The sequence below is a fragment of the Elgaria multicarinata genome, chromosome 9 (assembly GCF_023053635.1).
Source record: "Elgaria multicarinata webbii isolate HBS135686 ecotype San Diego chromosome 9, rElgMul1.1.pri, whole genome shotgun sequence".
In the NCBI taxonomy this organism is placed as follows: domain Eukaryota; kingdom Metazoa; phylum Chordata; class Lepidosauria; order Squamata; family Anguidae; genus Elgaria; species Elgaria multicarinata.
In genome coordinates this window covers 820,001-842,009 of record NC_086179.1, presented here as the reverse complement: position 1 = coordinate 842,009, position 22,009 = coordinate 820,001, and the positions used below count along the sequence as shown (strand labels likewise).

General features: G+C 50.4%; 1 protein-coding gene across 1 annotated transcript in view; it reads right to left on the bottom strand.

The window, feature by feature from the left end:
* Positions 1-4,901: 4,901 nt before the first annotated feature.
* Positions 4,902-22,009, bottom strand: part of LOC134403922 (collagen alpha-1(I) chain-like) — a 51,875-nt gene continuing 34,767 nt past the window's right edge. The window contains exons 8-11 of the mRNA XM_063134465.1: positions 6,698-7,317; positions 6,263-6,497; positions 5,862-5,997; positions 4,902-5,652 (exon numbers count right to left, since the gene is read on the bottom strand). Coding sequence (XP_062990535.1) covers positions 4,902-5,652; positions 5,862-5,997; positions 6,263-6,497; positions 6,698-7,317 — 1,742 coding nt within the window. The remainder of the gene's footprint in view (positions 5,653-5,861; positions 5,998-6,262; positions 6,498-6,697; positions 7,318-22,009) is intronic.

Genomic DNA, 22,009 nt, shown 5'->3' with positions numbered 1-22,009 from the left:
ATTTTGCCCCCCTTCCCCACTTACCCACGGAGGCAAGTAAGTAGGGAAGGGGGCAAAATCTCGATCTGCCCCTCTGGATCTTGCTCCGTGGAGCGGAGCGGGGGGGGGGTCGGATCGATCCAAAGCAGATCGGTCCAATCTGAAGTTGCGAATCGGGCCACGAAGTGGTGGGGGGGCGTGCACAGCCCTAGTGTATATCTCGCATTGGTGGGGCCTGGAGAAGGACTCCTCTGACAGATCTCAGGTCTCTGGCAGGCAGATATAGGGAGAGGCGCTCCCTCAAGTATCGGGGTCCCAAGACATTTAGGGCTTTAAAACATCATTACCAGCACCTTGAATTCTGACTGGAAACGTGGTTTGGTAGCTAACAGGTAGCCAGTGCAATTGTATGAACACCAGTGTAATATGTAATATGATTCCTGCATTGAGGGTGGATTCTTGCATTGAGGGTGGATTCCTGCATTGAGCAGGAGGTTGGACTCGATGGCCTTGTAGGCCCCTTCCAACTCTGCTATTCTATGATTCTATGATTCTATGTGTGCAGCCAAGCACTCCACTCAGCTTCTGGCTGCCACATTCTGCACCAGCTGCAGCTTCCAGACCAGGCACAATGGGAGCCCCACATAAAGCGCATGACAGTACTTTGAACATGAGGTTACCAATGCATGGACTAGGGTGGCAAGGCTATGCCTGTCCAGGAAAGAGCATCGCTGACCTGCCAACCAGAGTTCTCAACAAGCACTCCATCCACCACACAGAAGCCCCTGATAATGCCGATGAGCCTGAGAGCACTCCGTGCCTGTTCTTTATATGGGACTCAACCCCATCTAGAGCAAGCAAGCTCCACAATTCATGGCAAAATCCATGATAGGGATAATTAGGGAAGGAGCTGAAAATAAAACTGCCAAGATCAGACTCCCCTTATGTGAACCTGAAAAGAGATACTGGAGAGTTGGAAAGAGCATTGAGCAGGGGGTTGGACTTGATGGCCTTTTAGGCCCCTTCCAACTCTATGATTCTATGAGAGTGCAGAGAACAGCAACAAAAATGGTAAAGGGGCTGGACCAACCCTCCTAGGAGGACAGCTGGGATCTTTAGCTTAGAAAAAAGGAGAGTAAGGAGAGACAAAATTATAAGGGGGGACAGAAGGTGTACAAAATTACGGATTCTGGATAGGGAGACATTTTTCTCCCTCACTGGGATCATCCTATGAAGCTGATTGGTGGGAGTTCCAGGACAGGTAAAAGGAAGTCCTTCTTCACACAGCACAGAGTTAAATTATGGGATTCAATACCACAAGACTTAGTGATGGCCACCAATTTGGATGACTTTAAAAGGGGGCTGGATCAATTCCTGGAGGAGGAGAAGGCTATCCATGGCTACTAGCCCTGATGGTTGTGTGCTATCTCCAGTATCAGAGGCAATAAGCCTCCGGTACACCAGTTGCTGGGGAGCATGGACAGGTTGCACCGTGACCTGCTTGTGGGTTTCTTGTTGGGGCAGCGAGGTGGCGGCTGTGGGAACAGAATGCTGGACTGGGTGAACCCTTGGCTTGATCCAGCAGGCCTCGTCTTATGTTAAGTCCAGGCCTCCACAATCCAGGGGCCTCCAATGACCAAACAGAGCGCGGCTGGAGGTGATGCGGGTATCAGCACAGCAGAGGCAAACTCCATTGTATTCCTAAAGTCGTGTGGTGCTATGATCTAAGTGAGTTTAAAATGCAAAACTGCACCTGCTCAGCGTATATGTGTATGTGTGTATATGTGTGTATGTGTGTATATGTGTGTGTGTGTGTATATATGTGTGTGTGTGTGTGTGTGTGTGTGTGTATATATATATATATATATATATATATATATATATATATATATATATTAAAAGGGGGGTTGGCAGACCTTTTTCTTGTGTTGTTTTATGTATGAGGAATATAGAAGCCCTTTGAAAGCTTGTAATGATAGCTAGTGGAGGTGGGGTGTGTGAAGGAAACGTTAGTTGTGTGCTTCACAATACAAATAATGTGCAGGACTGTCTGTAGCCCCCCTTGGTCTTTGAACAAAGGGCGGAGAGAGAGAACTTCCAAAATCATCAATATCTGGTTCTTCGGGGGATACTGAATAGGGGGGTTCCATTTTATTATCTTGGTTAAAGTCCATTAATAGGCTTAGGGTACGTGGGAACATGCCTGAACGAGTCGTCTAATCTTTCTAAAGCACATCTAAGGTTTAATTCTTATTCTACATTATCTTTGCAACCACGGCTGCTCCAAGACATACTTTGCTGAAGAAATTGGTGCCGCCTCTCCCCCCCACCCCCAATCCCATTGCCTGTATAAAAGCTGACTGTACTGGGCGTTGGCCCCTTTTCCGACATTGGCGATGGGACACCGTCTGCCACTGTGCCTGAAGGCAGCAGGCTAGCTGAGGGGGTGCCAGGCAGGCTGCACAGACCAGACCCCTCTTCCCCCAACACTGTGCTACCGCCCACCCCCAGCATTTGCCGCTACCTGCCTCACGGTGGGGCTGGCCTCCCTTGCAGCATCGCTGCTGCTTCTCCATGCTCAGGTCCCTCGCTGCATCAGTCACGTTTGGAATGAGAGGGCTATGTGGAACAGTCAGGGGGTCATCTGGCTTTTTTTCTTCTTCTTCATATTTTTGGGTTTCCCATGGGCAACTGGTTGGCCACTGTGTGAACAGAAGAGTGGACTGGTGGGACCTTGGGTCTGATCCAGCATTAGGGCTCACCTCATGTTCTTACCTTCTTAAAGGGTTTTGTCATTTTGTTTTCTTTCTTTGTCTGGGGAGACACAACAGCTGGCATGGCAAGGAGAAGGGGTGTCAGAGAAATCCAGATCCAAACGAGCTTGGATTCTCTTACTCTGACCCGTGGGTTCCTCAGCAGACCCTCATTGACTGAGTTGCATGGATTTCACAGACTTGGGGACCATTAAAAAAAAATGTGAGGGATTTGCACACTTGTGTAAGTGTGCATTGGTACAAATAATCAAAATTCTCACACTAAAAATCCAATTCTGTCAATAAACTCATGATGGAACAGAAGGCACTCAGCAGTCCAGAAAACACCAATGGAACGGACTTAACAAAATGCATACAGCGTTGAGGGGAGATGCTGATTTGATCCTCTCCCCTCAAGACTGGCAAAAGTTTTTCTGGCACGCTCTGCAAAATGGTATGCATGGCCCTGGCCTCCCTTTTTCAAACACCCCCATCTCTCTCTCTCTCTCTCTCTCTCTCTCTCTCTCATAATACATGAACCCAATGGGGTTGTCCCATGAAGCTGATTGGTGGGAGATTCAAGAGAGATAAACAGGAAATCCTTCTTCACGCAGATGTAGCAATGGTCACCAATTTGGATGGCTTTAAAAGGGGATTAGACAAATTCCTGGAGGAGAAGGCTATCAATGGCCACTAGTCATGATGGCTAGTTAGTACCTACAGTATAAAAGGCTGTGTGCCACTGTACACAAGTTAGGAGGGCAAGGTTGCGCTCCTTGGGGCATGTCTCACTCCACACTCCTTAAATGCCTGCAGCAGCAATCCATGCATCTGAGAAGCCTCAATACATAGTGCAGGCTGGAAGAACTTGCAGACAAGAAGGACCAGGTTGCCTGATGTGGGGCCAAGATGGCAGCCACCAAAGCAAGTGCATGCAGTAAAGAATCACCTATCCACAATTAGCTCTGTTCCGATCAAGGTGCTAGTCCCCCTGATCCCTGTGGGCAGTATCAAACCCAAGCAAAGGTTCCTCTTTGCAACTCTTGCTTTCGTTTCATTTTGTGTCAGGGAGGAAACTGTTTGGCTGTTCTGTTCAATGTGTGGCTCTGAGGAGGTATGGCCTGAAGCCTTCTGCACTGACTGAGAAAAAGACGAGTGTATCTTGCAACACGCTTGGACATGCCACCATTGAATGAGTCTGCAGGATTTTAAGACACGGCACCAGCACAGTCTTGCGGCCTGCAGCTCCACAGTATCAGGGTTTTAGTTAGAGGAGTCCGGCAATTGCTTATTGATGATTTGATAGGAATGGTCATTCTGGGCTCCCAAGGCAAGCTCTGGAACATCAGAGTGAGCCAAGGAAGTAAGAGGCCCTGTGGACACCACCCTTCCTCCTTTCTACATTGCTGTGCCTAAGAAGATTCTCCCCTCTCCCCTCCCCCCTCCCCTGAGGTTCTAAAGAGCAGTTCTGGACAGTGACCCTAGCTTACTCGAGGCTACGTTCTGTCCCTAGATCCTAGTCCTACAGCAGCCCTCAATGGTTCCAGCTGAGTCAAATTCTACTGGGCACCAACAGTGCAGGGCGAGTGGGCCTTCCGCGTGCCAAGCAGCCAGGGCACCTTCAGCACGGCCCTCTCTATGCGAAGGCTGATAATGTCTCTAGGCAAAATGGAGGCCACCGATGCCACCTGGGCACCTGGCCTAGCCTTGGTCTAACACAGCATTTCTCAAGATGAGTTGGGCTACAAGCCCCATCATCCCCAGCCAGCATAGCCGATGCACATCCTGGCTAGGGGTGATGGGACTAGAGTCCAACACCTCAGGAGCCCACCAGCTTGGGGGAAGCTGTGGTGGGGTTGCACCCTCACCCTTCATGGATCATGAGGCATGACTGTCAGTCATCCAGGACTCGCCACCATTTCACCAAAGAGGAAAGATGCCCCCCATTACCTTCGCAACCCACCCCCGCCCCCGCCCCCACCCCCGAATTGCACCAACCCAAGACGAGCTCAGGTTCTCCTGGTGATGTTCAGGTACCACGCTGGAGAGGGGTGCAAACGACGCACAACCCGAGATCGCCCCAAAGGTCGCATTCTCTGCGCCTGACAACGCAATCACTTGTCCACGTGGCCTGCCAGAGCTGCCTTATACTTGAGCCTGTGCCTTTGCCTAGAAGAACCGGGCTGCTGCCCAGGGGCTCGGCAGCCCCCCCCCCCCCACGGGGCCTGGCCCTCCAGGCACCGGCGGCTGCTTCTGGGACTGCACAGGGCAGGCCCTTGGCGTCTGGTGGCGCTCGAGCGCGTCGAGGAAGGAAGTCTGCCCGGCCGCACCTGCCGCGAGGCTCCAGGTGATCAGCGGCCTCTCGCCCGAGCGGCTGGTGGGCGGGCCGGCGGGCAGGGCGACGCCTTCCGCGCGGGAGCCGGGAGCTGTTCGGGGCTCGTGGTGCTGAAACCAAGCGCCGGCGGGAGCGGCGACACGAAGGGAGGCGGCGGCGGCGGCTGCCCCAGCCGCTCCCGCTGGGAGAGGGACCGACTCTGCAGGGCGAGGCGGCGAAGAAGCGGAGACGGGCAGCCGCCGGCGGTGAGGCACAGCCGCCGCCCGGCTCTCCGGCAGCGACGAGGGGCACTCGGCGGCGCCCCCCGGGCCCGGGCGGGTCCGCCTCGTGCCTCGCCAGAGCCGGCGGCCGCCCCAACCTCCCACCAAGCTCTCCCCGCGGGCTCGCCGGGAGCTGCGCGGCTGCAGCTGCAGCCACCGACGGGCTCGCTCCCTCGAGGGCGCTTCCTCCAGGAGGCCCTTCTCGGACACGGACCCAGTCGGCGGGAAGGGGCTTGTTTCTGGGATGCGCAAAGAAGCCACCCGCTCCTCCCCCACCCACCCACGCTCAGGGAGCTGCGGGGCGGACCCCTTCCCCACTGTGGGGCTGTGCCAGAGGGAGGCGGAGGGAGGGCCGGGGTTGGGGGCAGCAGCGCTGCCAGGCGGAGGGCGAGGCGTCCAGGCGGCGGCTGGTGGAGCGGGGCGCACGCGGCCGCTGGGCTACCTGGAGCGCCGGCGGGGTCGCGTGCGGGGCGGTCAACCGGCCCCCAGGGGCTGGCTCGATCCAGAACAGGGAGGCGCCGGAGGGGGAGTCACGAGGCGGCTGCCTCCATCTCGACGACCCCGAGCAACGGTCTGCTTGCATCCCCCGGGGGCTCCCAAGACACGAGGCGCGAGAGAGCGCAGCCCCGCCCGCCCTTCTCAGACCGCCACAGCCACGCGAGTCCGACGGCTGGGAAGGAATGGGGGAGGGGAGAGAAGGGCGGGAGGGGGGATTCCTGCCTCCGGAGCATACTCATCGCTACCGCCCAAGCGCATCGCGTGGTGGGGGTGGGGTGGGGTGGCGGCTGAGCATTCCTGGGGTGGCGGGGCGGGCAGGGGGCACCTACCTTCTAGTCGCCGTACTCCTCCAGCAGGTGCAGCGGCCAACCACGGCCTCCGGCGCCGCCTCTCTCTCCGCCCCCCCTCTCCATTCCTGCATAGGGAAGGCGCCCCACGGCAAGTGCCTTCCGCTTCGGTGGGGGATGGAGTCTCCCGGCACCCCGCCGCTGCCGCCCTCCCACGCCCAGCTGCTGGCCTCTCGCGCCCGTCCCAGCTCGCCTCCCGTCTGCGAAGGAGCCGAGCCCGGCAGCCCTGGGCGGCGGGCGGCGGGGAGGCAGCCCTGGGCGGCGCGGCTCCGCCATCCAGCCCGCTGCTGACCTGCATTGACGTCATTGCGTCATTAGGTTTCCCCTGGAAACACGGAGGGGCTAAAAATAGCAACCCACCAATTCAGCCCCGGAGAGCCGGGGAGACCGGCCAAGAGGAGCCCGTCCTCCGGGCACGTCGGGAGGGAAGGGGCCGAGACACGCGCCAGCACGCGCACGCGCACGCGCGTGGCTGTGGGGCGCCACAGACCAGAGCGGGGACTCCCTCCCTCCCACTCCACTCACACGCACACGTCGGTGGCTGTGGCTGCAGAGAGGCGGGTGGGCGGGCGGGCGGGCGAGCGGAGGGGGCTCCCGAAGCACTGCAGGGCCGCCCGACGCTTGTTCGCCCTCGACGCTGGGCGATCCAGCCGGAGCAGGCTGGCTGGCCGCCGCCGCCGCTCGCCCGTCCGGGTTCCGGGCGCCCCGCCTGCCGCACCCCCGTGGCCTCTCCCCTGGGCAGCTCGGCCCAGCATCCGCTCCTTGGCCGGCGGGTGCTCGGGGGCGCCCAGGCAGGGAAGCGGACGGCGCGGTCCGCGCGGCTCCCGTCGCCGGCACGGAGCAGGCCGAGCCGCCACAAGCCAAGGCCGTCGCGGGCGGGGAGCGGACGGAGCCCGCTCCCCGCACCGGCGCTGGCGCCTTTGGAGGAGCTGCGGAGACGTTGCCTTCCTTCTCCTGCCCCGCGCGGACCGACGGCTCCTCGCGGGCGCGCCCAGCCAGCGGCTCTCGAGGGTGCCGGCGGAGATTCTCCAGGCGGAACCGGCGCTGGGGAGTCGGCAGGCGAGGCGCGGACTCCGCCTGGGAGGCAGCGCTGCCGGGCAGCGCCCCAGTCCGGGTAGGGCTTGGAGGCGAAGTGCGCGGCAGGGCTGCCGGGCCACGTTTGGAGCGAGGCGAAGGAAGACGCCTTCCGAACTGCACCACTTTTGTGACCCGCCTCCCTGCCCTTGGCAAGGGCCGTCTGAAGAAGAGATAGAACCATAGAATAGTAGAGTTGGAAGGGGCCCCCTAAAAGGCCATCGAGTCCAGCCCTCCCACCCTAAAGCATCCCTGACAGATCCTGAGGATGAGTGCCCCCGCCCCCTCTCCTGCCCCACCTCAGGATTGGGGGGAGGGGGCTTCTTGTGCCTTGCCCTAGTTTTTTGTTCCACAGCCCTGGGGGCGGGGACCTTCCCGCCTGCCTGGGACCCCTCGCTTTCCCCTCGTTGCTCCCCGCCCCGCCCCCTTAGGTGTTTTCTGAGCGCAGACGCGCAGCAGGCGCTAGAAATAGAAAGCGCTTCGCAACCGCTCAGGGGACAGACAGACAGGAGGAGAGGCCTGCAGAGAATGGGGCCGCCGCGCTCGCTCGGAGATAAAAGGGGCACAGCTGCACGGGGAGGGGGGAGGACTAGGGGAGGAAACTCAAGATGACCTTCCCCCTGGACAATCCCAAGGCGCGGGCGGGGTGGGTGTGTGGGTGCTGCCAAGATAGAGGCTGCTGCTTCCTGATCTCTCCTGCGTCTGAGGGAGTCCCGCCTTTGCGACCCAACCCTGAAATAAAAGAGACCACATACAAGGTTGGGGAAACCAGCGACACAATTAGAACATAACCAGATCTGCAAGGGTGAAAATAGTGCGGGATCCTAACGGGGGATCCCCCGTGGCCGCTGCCCCCTGTGGCAGGCTAGATTCGGCCCACAGGCCCGAGGTTGAGCACCCCTGAAGCTTCCTCCGGCTTTGACGTCAGGGACTTCGTTGGTGCCTCTTGCCTTTTCTTCCACCAGAGCCACCTGCTCGTGGTTGCCGTAGAGAGCGGTGTGGGAGGGTTTCAGGCAAGAAGCCCCACCAAGCACGCCCCACCCACCCCACGCAGCGTCCTCTCTGCCCGTCTCCTCCACTCTGGTTGGCGCCCTAGGTGCTGCCTCTATTCAGGAAGAGGCCTTGGCATCTCCCTCCCTTCAGGTGTTGCCTGAGGATGCTTGCATCCCTGTGATGTACTGCTTCGGGCGATGGCTCCCCAGCTTTTGGCCCACTGGTGAAGAGACTGTGGGGGTGGCAAAAAGCCCACGCCCCAGTCAGCGTGAACCCATCTCTGGCATCTTCAGCTAAGGCTGTTGGGGAAGTACGCAGAGGAGCTTCTTCCTCAGCCTCTGTGCTACTCTGGTTGCAAGGGCTGGTCGGGCCTCCAAGGGGCCAGAGAAACCTGGCACTTGGCTCAGGACGGTCCCAGGAGCTTTGCTTTGGGATGTGGCTGTCTCACTCAACGGGGGAGAGTGGAGGAGCAGGTTCAGTAGACTCACTGATAAAAAGGTTTGGGCAGAGAATACACATACACACACACACACACACACACACACACACTGTTTTTTTGTCCTACCTCGCGTCCTGCTGGAAAAGGATCAGAACAGCTTCAGACCAGCTTCCGCAAAGGTAAGTCCTGTCTCACTGATCTTTTAGAATTCTTTGGGAGTGTCAACAGACATGTAGTCAGAGGGAATTTGATAGATATTGTTTACTTGGACTCTCAAAAGGCTTTTGACATAGTCCCTCAAGAAAGACTCCTGAGCAAACTTAGCAGTCATGGAATAAAAGGAGAGGTCCTCTTATGGATCAGCAACTGCTTAAAGAACAGAAAGCAGAGAGTAGGAATAAATGGTCAATTCTCCCAATGGAGGGAAGTAAATAGTGGGGTCCCACAGGGATCGGCATTGGGACCAATTCTTTCCAACTAGTTCATAACCGATCTGGAATTAGGAGTGAGCTGTGAAGTGGCCAAATTTGAAGATGACACCAAATCATTTAAGGTAGTTAAAACACAGAGGGATGGTGAAAAGTTCCAAAGGGATCTCTCCAAGGTGGGAGAGTGGGCATCCAAATGGCAGATGCGGTTCAATGTAAGCAAGTGTAAGGTGACGCACGTTGGGGCAAAAAACAAACAAACCCCAACTTGATGGGATCTGAGCTGGTGGTTTCTGACCAAGAAAGAGATCGTGGGCTTGTGGTGGACAGCTCGATGAAAATGTCAACCCAAAGAATGCAAACTCCGGCCTCATCTACACCAAGCAGGATATTGCACTATGAAAGTGGCATGAAAGCGGTATATGAAAGGCAGGAGCCACACTACTGCTTTATAGCGGTACTGAAGTGCACTGACAACTGTTGGGGCCCATTGACATATACCATATACCACTTCCATACTGGTATATCCTGCTCGGTGTGGCTCCTGCCTTTTATATACCGCTTTCATAGTGCAATACCCCGCTTGGTGTGGATTAGGCCTCCATCTTAGATATTATTAGAAAAGGAATTGAGAATAAAACTGCCATTACCATACTGCCTTTATACAAATCTATGGTGAGGCCACACTTTGAATATTGTGTATAGTTTTATTTATTTATTTAACTTATTACATATTTATTCTGCCCCAGTTCTGGTCACCACAACTAAAAAATGCTATTGCAGAGCGGGGGTGGGGGGAGTGCAGAAAAGAGCAAGTAAAATGATCAAGGTTTGGAGCATCTCTCCTATGAGGGAAGGTTACAATAGTTGGGATTGTTTAGCTTGCATAAAAGGAGGCTAAGGGGAGACACGAGTGACAAAATTATGCATGGTGTGGAGAATGTGGATAGGGAGACATTTTTCTCCTTCTCCGGCAATACTAGATTGATTGGTGAGATATTCAGGACGGATCAAAGGAAGGACTTCTTCACACTGCGCATAGTAAAACTAGGGAATTCACTACCACAGGATGTAGTGATGGCCACCAATTTGGATGGTTCTAAAAGAGGATTGGATAAATTCCTGAAAAAGAAGGCTATCAATGGCTACTAGCCCTGATGGCTATGTGCTGCCTCCTGGGCCATAGCTAGACCTAAGGTTTATCCCTGGATCGTCCAGTGGTCAAACCTGTTCATCTAGGTGACACACAGGGGATCCAGTGCTCAGGCAGGGGCAAACCCTGGATGATCCCAGGATAAACCTTAGTTCTAGCTGTGGCCCAATATTCCAGGCAGTAAACCTATATGCCCCAGTTATTGGGGAACCTGGACAGGAAGGTGCTGTTGCACTCATGTCCTGCTTGTGAGTTTCCCATGTGCAGCACTTTGGCCCCTGTGTGAACAGAATAATAGACGAGATGAGCCCTTGGTCTGATCCAGCATCAGGGCTCTTCTTATGTTCTTATGAGGGGATTCTTTCCTTTTTCTTTCAGCGATCCTGAAAAAATGGTCGAACATTAGCAGCATGACATGAGTTGATGTAGGGTTGGGTTAAGGGTGTTTTGCCCCTTCCATAAACTCTTTAGTGTCTTCTCTATTAGATATGGATAATAATACTGCCCTACCTTAAAGGGTGGTTGTGAGGATGACCGCATGATCAATGTATATGAAGTGTCTGAATCACTTAGGAAACAGGCTATATCAATTCCATGGGAGACTGCCTGTCAGAATGAGGGCACCATTCTTGGTTTGTATGCAACAAGAAGCCATGGCATGCAGCATCATAAGTCTCATTTCAGATGTTGCTACAGATAAATTATTATTTATAAACCTGAAATAAACACTGAAGCTCATGGATCTTTTCAGTCATAGCTGAAATAAAGTTTTGTTAAGGTTCAAAATGTGTCAGAAGTTGAAATTTGGAAACGTGGATTTTCAACTGAAAATTTCATCTCAGAATTCAAAACCTGATGCCTGTGGGAAGTGCATTAGGTTGAACAGCCTCTCAATTGCCATGACTTTGCTCAGTACCAAATACCATGTGTCATAAGCTATCAGTTATGAGGTGCTGTCTCACACTAAACACTGTTGCACAGAAGCAGTCAAATCCATCACCTCAAAACAGGAAAGGGTTCACTTCATGAAATCTGTGATCAATAAGAGAGAAGTGTGTTCACAAAAAACGTATAGTTTCTCCTAAGGCAACATGGAGGCCATTTAACAGCCTAACACAGGGATCGATGGCCATGAGCAACAGTTAAGGACAATGTGTCAGCTAGGCCACCAACGTTTCAGCACAGCACAGCCATACATTATAAAACTGCAGGAGCTCGATTGTACATTAGATGCAGCACTCAGATCCTGGAGTTCTCTGCCCATCCTTAGCTCTGCCAGCATTGAGTGGGGGGCAGGGGGTTGGACTCGATGGCCTTATAGGCCCCTTCCAGCTCTGCTATTCTATGATTCTGTGAAGAACCTTGCAGGGCAAAAAGAGCAGCAGAGGCCTTTCTAGGTTCTCCATCCTCTGTTTCTGCTGTTTTCTCAGGCCATCTAACTCATCTACCTTGGTATGAGCTGGGATGAGCACTGAGAGGCTTGTGGATCTACCCATTCCATGCCCCCATCCCACCCCACTTTCCATTCATTTGCCTGCCCCCAACACACCCGTTTCTTCCCTATCTGAGTTCAAGAAGAGAGGAAGCCATCACCAGGGTTTCTGCCTTGACTGGGACTGGCAGGGGTGTGTGAGACAGAAATCCCAGCTTGGATTTTCCCCTCCAAGGTCACAGCATGGTCTATGGCCTTCAAGGGGGGTGAGATTCAGCATCTTAATGCCCCTCAGAGAGTATCTAGGGGGCATAGGATTGCTCTGAAGGAAACCAACTGCTTGGTAATCAAGAGTAAAACATTACATCTATCAAGCAATCATCATCACCTAGCTGTGACAGGCTATGTAGAGAGAAATGCTGTTAAATAGCATTGTTTATCAACTGAATTATGTCACATTTTAAATTTCGAAATTCAATATCATGAGATGGCAAGCTCAGAAGAACATGAATCAGTTACCTAGGGAGGTCGTGGGCTCTCCCACACTAGAGGCCTCCAAGAGGCAGCTGGACAACCATCTGTCAGGGATGCTTTAGGGTGGATTCCTGCATTGAGCAGGGGGTTGGACTCGGTGGCCTTGTAGGTCCCTTCCAGCTCTGCTATTCTATGATTCTATGAGAAGAACCCTGCTGGCTCAGGGCAAAGCCCCATCTAGCCCAGAAGTCTGTTCCCACAGTGGCCAGGCTGATGCTCCAATGCAAAGACCCAGGCAGAACATGAGCACAAAAACCTCCTCTGGTTTGTGTTCATCATCAGCTGGCTTTTAGAGGCCTTCTGACTCTGATCATGGAGGCTAGAATCATAGAATAGCAGAGTTGGAAGGGGCCTACAAGGCCATCGAGTCCAACCCCCTGCTCAATGCAGGAATCCACCCTAAAGCATCCCTGAAAGATGGTTGTCCAGTTGCCTCTTGAAGGCCTCTAGTGTGGGAGAGCCCACAACCTCCCTAGGTAACTGATTCCACCGTCGCACTGCTCTAACAGTCAGGAAGTTTTTCCTGATGTCCAGCTGGAATCTGGCTTCCTTTAACTTGAGCCCGTTATTCCGTGTCCTGCACTCTGGGAGGATCGAGAAGAGATCCTGGCCCTCCTCTGTGTGACAACCTTTTAAGTATTTGAAGAGTGCTATCATGTCTCCCCTCAACCTTCTCTTCTCCAGGCTAAACATGCCCAGTTCTTTCAGTCTCTCTTCATAGGGCTTTGTTTCTAGACCTCTGATCATCCTGGTTGCCCTCTTCTGAACACGCTCCAGCTTGTCTGCATCCTTCTTGAATTGTGGAGCCCAGAACTGGACACAATACTCTAGATGAGGCCTAACCAGGGCCGAATAGAGAGGAACCAGTACCTCACGTGATTTGGAAGCTATACTTCTATTAATGCAGCCCAAAATAGCATTTGCCTTTCTTGCAGCCATATTGTACTGTTGGCTCATATTCAGCTTGCGATCTACAACAATTCCAAGATCTTTCTCGTTTGTAGTATTGCTGAGCCAAGTGTCCCCCATCTTGTAACTGTGCATTTGGTTTCTATTCCCTAAATGTAGAACTTGGCATTTATCCCTATTAAATTTCATTCTGTTGTTTTCAGCCCAGCACTCCAGCCCAGCACTCCAGCACTCCATCACTTTGAAGTTTGTTTCTGTCTTCCAGGGTATTAGCTATCCCACCCAATTTGGTGTCATCTGCAAATTTGACATGAAGACATGGTCATCATGACTAGTAGCCACCGATCACTTACTCTCTTCTATGAATTTGTCTAATCCCCCTTTAAAGCCATCCAAATTGGTGGCCATCACTACATCTTGTGGAAGTGAGTTCCATAGTTGCTCCTTGTTTCTGCCATGAACCTCCCATCATTTGGCTTCATTGGATGACCCCCGTTTCTTCTAGTATGAGAGTGGGAGAAAAACATCTCCCTTCCTCCACAACATGCATGACTTGCCGTCACTCGCTCACCCCAGCCACAAACTAAAGAGCCCTAAACAATGTGAGCTTTTCTCATAGGGCAGCAACTACAACATTTTGATAATTTCAGCTACCCTTTTCTGCATCTCCAGCTCTACAATATCCTTCATGAGGTTCAATTTCCATACATAGGAAATACCTAGATATATATATATATATATATATATATATATATATATATATATATATAAAAGCATTATGATATTGGCAGTTTTATTTTCAGTTCCATTCCTAATGATCCCAAACATGGAATTTGCTTTTGCCACAGTAACTGTACACTGGGTTGGCATCTTCATAAAGTTGTCTGCCACAACCCCAAGATCCCTTCCCTAGTCCCTTACTGCCAGCTCAGATCCCATCAGTGTGTGAGTGATGTTGGGGGTGGGGTGGGGGAGTGTTTGCCCAATGTGCTTCAATTTAGGCTTGCTAACATGGAACACCACTTGCCATTTTGATGCCTATTCCCCCAGTTTAGAGACACCCTTTTGGAGTTCTTCTCATTCCCTTTTTGTTTTAACCACCCTAAGAGTACCCTCAGCAAACGTGGCCACTGCCATGCTCATCCCTAATCCCAGATCAGTTATGGACAAGTAGAACAGCACTGGTCCCTATGCAGATCTTGGCAGGACCCCACTGTTACATGCCTCCATTGTGAGAACTGTCTGTTTGTTCCTCCTCTCTGCTTGTTGTTCTTTTAGCCAATTACAGATCCAGAAGAGGACCTCTCAGTTTAACCCGTGACTGCTAAATTTGCTCAGGAGCCTTCAGTGAGGGTCTTTGTCAAAAGACTCAGGCCATGGCTAGACCAGGCCTATATCCCAGGATCGTCCTGGGATCATCTCTGTACATCCAAATGGCACACAGGGGATACCGGGAGCAGGCAGTGACGACCCCTCCATTTGCCTGGGATAATCCTTAGGTCTAGCTAAGGCCTTATAAAAGTTCAACTAAACAATGCACTGGATCAGCCCTATCCACATGCTTGTGGAAACTCTCAAAGAAATCTAAAATGTTCATGGTTCCTCTCTATTCAGCCTTGGTTAGGCCTCATCTAGAGTATTGTATCCAGTTCTGGGCTCCACAATTCAAGAAGGATGCAGACAAGCTGGAGCATGTTAAGAGGAGGGCAACCAGGATGATCAGGGGTCTGGAAACAAAGCCCTATGAAGAGAGACTGAAAGAACTGGGCATGTTTAGCCTGGAGAAGAGAAGATGGAGGGGAGACATGATAGCACTCTTCAAATACTTAAAAGGTTGTCACACAGAGGAGGGCCAGGATCTCTTCTCGATCATCCCAGAGCGCAGGACACGGAATAACAGGCTCAAGTTAAAGGAAGCCAGATTCCAGCTGGACATCAGGAAAAACTTCCTGACTGTTAGAGCAGTACAACAATGGAACCAATGACCTAGGGAGGTTGTGGGCTCTCCCACACCAGAGTCCTTCAAGAGGCAGCTGGACAACCATCTGTCAGGGATGCTTTAGAGTGGATTCCTGCATTGAGCAGGGGTTTGAATTCAATGGCCTTATAGGCCCCTTCCAACTCTGCTATTCTATGGTCCTATGATTCTATGAGCCAGGATTTACCTTTGCAAAAGCTATGTTGTATCTTTGTTAGCAAGACCCCCCTTCTATACGTTTGATACTTTTAGTTTTAAAAGCACTTTCCACCAATTTACCTGAAACAGACGTTAAGCTAACTGGGCTGTAATTTATTTCATGGATTCCACCATATCCTTTTTTAAAAATTGTATTACGTTGGCTACTCCCCAGTCCTCTGGAACAGAGGCTAACCTTAGGGACACATTACATATTTTTGTTAGAAAATCAGTAATTTCACATTTGAGTTCGTTAAGAACTCTAGGATGAATATCTTCTGGATGCAATGATTTGTTTGTGTTAAAATATTCCATAAAGTTTAGGACTAAATGTCTTGTCAGTATTTCATAGAATCATAGAATAGCAGAGTTGGAAGGGGCCTATAAGGCCATCAAGTCCAACCCCCTGCTCAGTGCAGGAATCTACCTTAAAGCATCCCTGACAGATGGCTCTCCAGCTACCTCTTGAAGGCCTCTAGGGTGGGAGAGCCCACAACCTCCCTAGGTCATGGGTTCCATTGTCATACTGCTCTAACAATCATGATGTTTTTCCTGATGTCCAGCCGGAATCTGGCTTCCTGTCATTTGAGCCCTTTATTCCGTGTCCTGCACTCTGGGAAAATTGAGAAGAGATCCTGGCCCTCCTTTGTGTGGCAATCTTTCTAGTATTTGAAGAGTGCTCTCATGTCTCCCCTCCATCTTCTCTTCTCCAGGCTAAACATGCCCAGTTCTTTCAGTCTCTCCTCATAGGGCTTCGTTTCCAGACCCCTGATCATCCTGGTTGCCCTCCTCTGAACACGCTCCAGCCTGTCTGCATCCTTCTTGAAGTGTGGTGCCCAGAACTGGACGCAATACTCCAGATGAGGCCTAACCAGGGCTGAATAGAGAGGAACCAGTACCTCATGTGATTTGGAAGCTCTACAATATTTGCCCCAGTTCTTCAGACTCACTTCCTGAAAACATTATTTCAGGCACAGTCATCTGCCCTGCAAACTCTGCATCGAAGATGTAGTTAAAGGATTCATTCAGCTTCTCTACAGCCTTCTTATCTTTCTTTAGTACCCCTTTAACTCCCTTGACATCCAAAAGTTCAACCACCTCCATAGCCAGTCTTCTGCTTCTGATTTATTTCATTGTTTTAATTGTTGGCTTCAATGTTGTTAGTAATACGCTCCTCAAAATCCTGTTTTGCATCCCTTTATTGTCTGCTTTCATTTCTTTTGTCCATGCTTGGATTGTTTTCTGCATCTTTTCCAGCTCTACAATGTCCTGTTTGAGGTCCAGTTACCAGAACTGGATAGAGTATACCAGATGTGGCCACATTATAGCTTTGTATAAGGGGGGCATTATTATTATTATTATTTATTTATTTATTTATTTATTTATTTATTTATATAGCACGATCAATGTACATGGTGCTGTACAGAGTAAAACAGTAAATAGCAAGACCCTGCCGCATAGGCTTACATTCTAATAAAATCATCGTAAAACAATAAGGAGGGGAAGAGAATGCAAGCAGGCACAGGGTAGGGTAAGCAGGCACAGGGTAGGGTAAAACTAACAGTATAAAGTCCGCACAACATGATATAACTGGCAATTTTATTTTATTTATGAAAAAGTAGTAGTAACATACGTTTAGTACAGAGTGTTTATCTTTCTTGTGATAATAATCCTGTGGTTTCTATATATCTTTTTTCCCCCCAAGGAATGTTTAAGGAATGGATATTTCCGGAATAACCTCTTCATATTGCAAGAGAAGCCTTAGAACAGCCTCCCCTGACCTGGTGCCCTCCAAATGTTCTGGACTACCACTCACATCACCCCCAGCCAGCATGACCATTGCTGGGGATTATTAGAGTTGTATTCCAGATTCCAGAACATCTGGAGGGCACCAGGTGGGTGAGGCTCCCTTGCAACAGCTGTTTGTTATGTGCCACCAACAATGCTCCAAGGCGCTCTCCCTGCTCCATGTAGACCCATTCTTCCAGGCAGGGCCTCTCTCTTAGGACCCCAGCATCTATTCTGAAATGGTTCATTAGGGATTGTACGGATTTTATCAACATGCTAGAAGACATAAAAAAGATTGATGAAGATTATATTCTAGTTAATTTGGATGCTAATGCTCTCTGCACAGGCATCCCACAAAATGAAATGTTAGCAGTTACTGAGGAAAATTTAAATAAGAGAACAAAGGCGCAGCAGCTGCCCAACTCCACTTCCATCGGCTTTGATGGAATTGTGCTAAGTAAAAAATTACTTCTCCTTTCATAAAAAGTTAGTTCTGTTGGCAAATTGAGAGCATAGCTTTGGAGTCCTCTCTACTCTCAAAGCAGTAAATTGGATGATGGGATAATTTGATGAGATCTTTATATTTTGTTGTATTAAAATTGATTATTCTAGCATTCTGAAATGATATAGATTGTTGTTGTTGTTGTAGCAATTCTGGGGAGAGACTATTGGCTTGTTAAATAGTGTGGTAAAATACTAGAGACGAGAAATTTGATCGTGATCCAGTAAACTGTCTGGACATATTTGTGGAAAGCTACTTCCATTTTCCAGATGCCAACTTATAGAAATACCTGGCAAAATTACAGAGTTCACATCCGAACAGGGCAATCGTAGGTCCCTGCTACATTGGGGGCGCTGCTTTGACAGAGCTGAAACTTGTGATGTAGGCACAAGCTCTCTTGGTTCTTGTTCCAATACAATAAAAGAGTTATTGCAACATCTCATACTGAACACAGTCATAAAATGTCAGGGAAAGTTTTGTTTAAAAAGCTTTCATGCTTTTACAAGCCACCTCAAACTGAGCAGGAGTGGAGGTGACATCTAGTCAGGCTTCCTTTGGGGCCAAAAGTGGTGGCGCTGGCCACAGCCACTGACAAGGCCCAACTGTGAGCACCAAAAGGAAAAACTCTGAGCGCCAAATGAAAAGGAAAACTGAAAAGGAAAAGGAAAACTGAAAAGGAAAAGGAAAACTGTGAGCGCCAAAACGAAAAACTGTGTTCAGAGGAGGGGAACCAGGATGATCAGGGGTCTGGAAACAAAGCCCTATGAGGAGAGACTAAAAGAACTGGGCAGGTTTAGCCTGGAGAAGAGAAGATTGAGGGGAGACAGGATAGCACTCTTCAAATACTTAAAAGGTTGTCACACAGAGGAGGGCCAGGATCTCTTCTCGATCCTCCCAGAGTGCAGGACACGGAATAACAGGCTCAAGTTAAAGGAAGCCAGATTCCGGCTGGACATCAGGAAAAACTTCCTGACTGTTAGAGCAGTACCACAATGGAACCAGTTCCTAGGGAGGTTGTGGCCTCTCCCACACTAGAGGCCTTCAAGAGGCAGTTGGACAACCATCTGTCAGGTATGCTTTAGGGTTTCTGTTCACCACTCTGCCGCAAAGATCATCTTCTTGGCTCGCCGCTCCAACCATGTTACTCCGCTTCTGAAATCTCTTCATTGGCTTCCAATTCACTTCAGAATCCAATATAAACTTCTCCTGTTAACCTTCAAAACTTTTCACGGTCTAGCTCCTTCCTATCTCTCCTCTCTCATCTCACACTATTGCCCCGCTCGTGCTCTTCGCTCCTCTGATGCCATGTTTCTCGCCTGCCCAAGGGCCTCTACTTCCCTTGCTCGGCTTCGTCCATTCTCGTCTGCTGCCCCTTACGCCTGGAACGCTCTTCCAGAACATTTGAGAACTACAAGTTCAACCGCAGCTTTTAAAGCTCAACTAAAAACTTTTCTTTTTCCTAAAGCTTTTAAAACTTGATGTTGTGCAGACTTCTACTGTTACTTTCTACTGTTAGTTTTACCCTACCCTGTGCCTGCTTACCCTACCCTGTACCTGTTTGCATTCCCTTCCCCTCCTTATTGTTTTACTATGATTTTATTAGATTGTAAGCCTATGCGGCAGGGTCTTGCTATTTACTGTTTTACTCTGTACAACACCATGTACATTGATGGTGCTATATAAATAAATAAATAATAATAATAATAAGGGTGGATTCCTGCATTAAGCAGGGGGTTGGACTCAATGGCCTTGTAGGCCCCTTCCAGCTCTGCTATTCTATGATTCTATGATCTACATTCCTGGCAGGGAGTGGGCCTGGGGTAAGGTGGAGGTAGGTTCCCCTGGCCACGGAGGACTCAGAAATGTACCGCCAGCCATCACAGATTTGAAGGCCATGTAGTCTGTTCGCTGCCCTCAAGACTGTCAAAAGATGGGATTAAAGACTAGCAAAATCCCAAAGCATCCACTTATGTCCCTGAATCCCACCAGAGTTATTTTTGCTTTTTTATTATAATGGGGAAGTTGTCCACTTGTATAAATTAGTATGCAGCCCAGTGCACTTTATGGACTATAAGGGAAAGCAGAGAGAGGAAATTTATTGTCCTTAAAAGCAGAAGAGCTGTAGCCAGGTAAATGTGTATTAACTGAGCTGCTGGAGGTTTAATGTGGATTCGGTTGAAAGGACAGACACACACAGAGGAAGAAAGAGAAGGAGGGAGGGAGACAGAGTAGCCGGCGAGTTAAGCATCTCAGATGGGCTACTGGGGAAGGCCAGGGGTATTTGGAATTCATGGTGAATAGTATCTTGCTAAAACCTCAGGGATCATAGAATCATAGAATAGTAGGACGGGGCCTCTAAGGCCATCGAGTCCACACACACACACACACACACTGCAGGAATCCACCTTCAAGGATCCCTGACAGATGGTTGTCCAAGCTGCTTCTTGAATGCCTCTAGTGTGGGAGAGCCCACAACCTCCCTAAGTAACTGGTTCCATTGTCGTACTGCTCTAACAGTCAGGAAGTTTTTCCTGAGGTCAAGCCAGAATCTGGCTTCCTGTCACTTGAGCCCCTTATTCCGTGTCCTGCACTCTGGGAGGATCGAGAAGAGATCCTGGCCCTCCTCTGTGTGACGACCTTTTAAGTATTTGAAGAGTGCTATCATATCTCCCCTCAATCTTCTCTTCTCCAGGCTGAACATGCCCTGGTTTTTCAGTATCTCTTCATAGGGCTTTGTTTCCAGTCCCCTGGGGGGGGGGTGTTTCTCCCCACTCTCCCCCAGCTGGTTCCCCCAGATGTGCTGGACTTCAGCACCCACAATCCCCAGCTAGCATGGACAATGGGCACGCTGCCTAGGGGTGATAGGAGCTGTACTTCAACACACCTGGCTGGCCTGGGTGAGGGGAGGCTGTGCTGGCCAGTGTCCCAGGGAAGAAGCCTGACCTCTGGACTGCTTGGACCATGCAGCTTCACAAGGAGGTGGCCAACCAAATCCAGGGATGTGGCCCATTCAGTGCTTGGCCCTGCCTGCTCTCCAAGGCTTCCACACAGGGATATTGAGTTTGTTCTGACTCTATACTGTTAGCTTCACCCTACCTGGTGCCTGTTTACACTTCCCTGTGCCTGTTTGCATTCTCCTTCCCTCTTTATTGTTTACTACAACTTATTAGATTGTAAGCCTATGCGGCAGGGTCTTGCTATTTACTGTGTTATCTGTACAGCACCATGTACATTGATGGTGCTATATAAATAAATAAATAAATAAATAATAATAATAATAATAATAATAAGGGATACATTTCTGAAGCACTTGCTACAATGCATGGCTAATTACATGGACACATGCACATTACATACATGTAAACTTAGCACGCATATGTGAGCATGGAGGAAAACCTGACCTGCCAAAAGCTCATGCAGTCGGCGTCCACAGACAAGGCTCTTGAAAGCAAGAAGGGGGCTTTACTGACTATAGAAATGAATTTTAACACCATTTTAATTCAAGCATTAAGCATCTAACATGTAAATGCCAGCTTGATACCACTGGCACCCCCTGCTGAGAGGGGACACAGAAGAAACACTGCCCAAGTGTGAGCTTCACTGTTAGTCCTGCAAAGATTGCCTGTTGGCAGGAGATAATGTGTGTTTTCAAAAGGCACAGAGGGATGGAGAGATACAGGGAGCGGCCGCTGGACCAGAAGAGGGACACAGGAGATATGGCAGCAAGAGGCAGCTGGGCCCTTATGGGGGTGGGGAGTGCAACGGGGCCTCAGCCGGATCTACGTGGGGATTTACTCTTGTGCTTACTGAACCTCACACGCGATCATGGCACGCACACACCCCTCTCTGCAGCAGCCGTGGGTTTTCATGCCACAAAACCCACATCTTTGCCAAGTCATTTTGTTACAGATTCCCCCCTTGTGCCGGCTTCAGTGTGGTTTGGCAGAGTTTGTGTGGCCTCAAGTTGTGTTCTTGGCTTTGGCGGCAGCTGCAGCTGGTGGGAGCAGCACCGTGAGGAAGAAGGAAAAGTTGCATCAGCAAAGGGTGGACCAGGGAGAGGAGTTGGCTTCACCCTCCACTTTTCCCAAATGAGGCTTTACTCCTGAGAAAATCAGCATATTGCTTTCTTTTTTCAAAATCCTCTTCTGTGCAGATACTCATATTCGCATAAGATTAATGACCTCAAAGAACAACTAGCTGAAAACCGCTTAGATAAACATGTCTACTCAGAAGTAAATCACATTGTCTTCAATTGCATTTACTCAGCATAGTAGTGGGGAGGGCGGTGGAGAATTGGGGATTGCTTTGCCTTTTGGTTCCAATCTCCCCTTATCCACAGCAGTGGACCCACACAGACGTTGAATGCCTTGTTAATTCTGCGAGGTTCCACTCACATGGACTTGAACCAG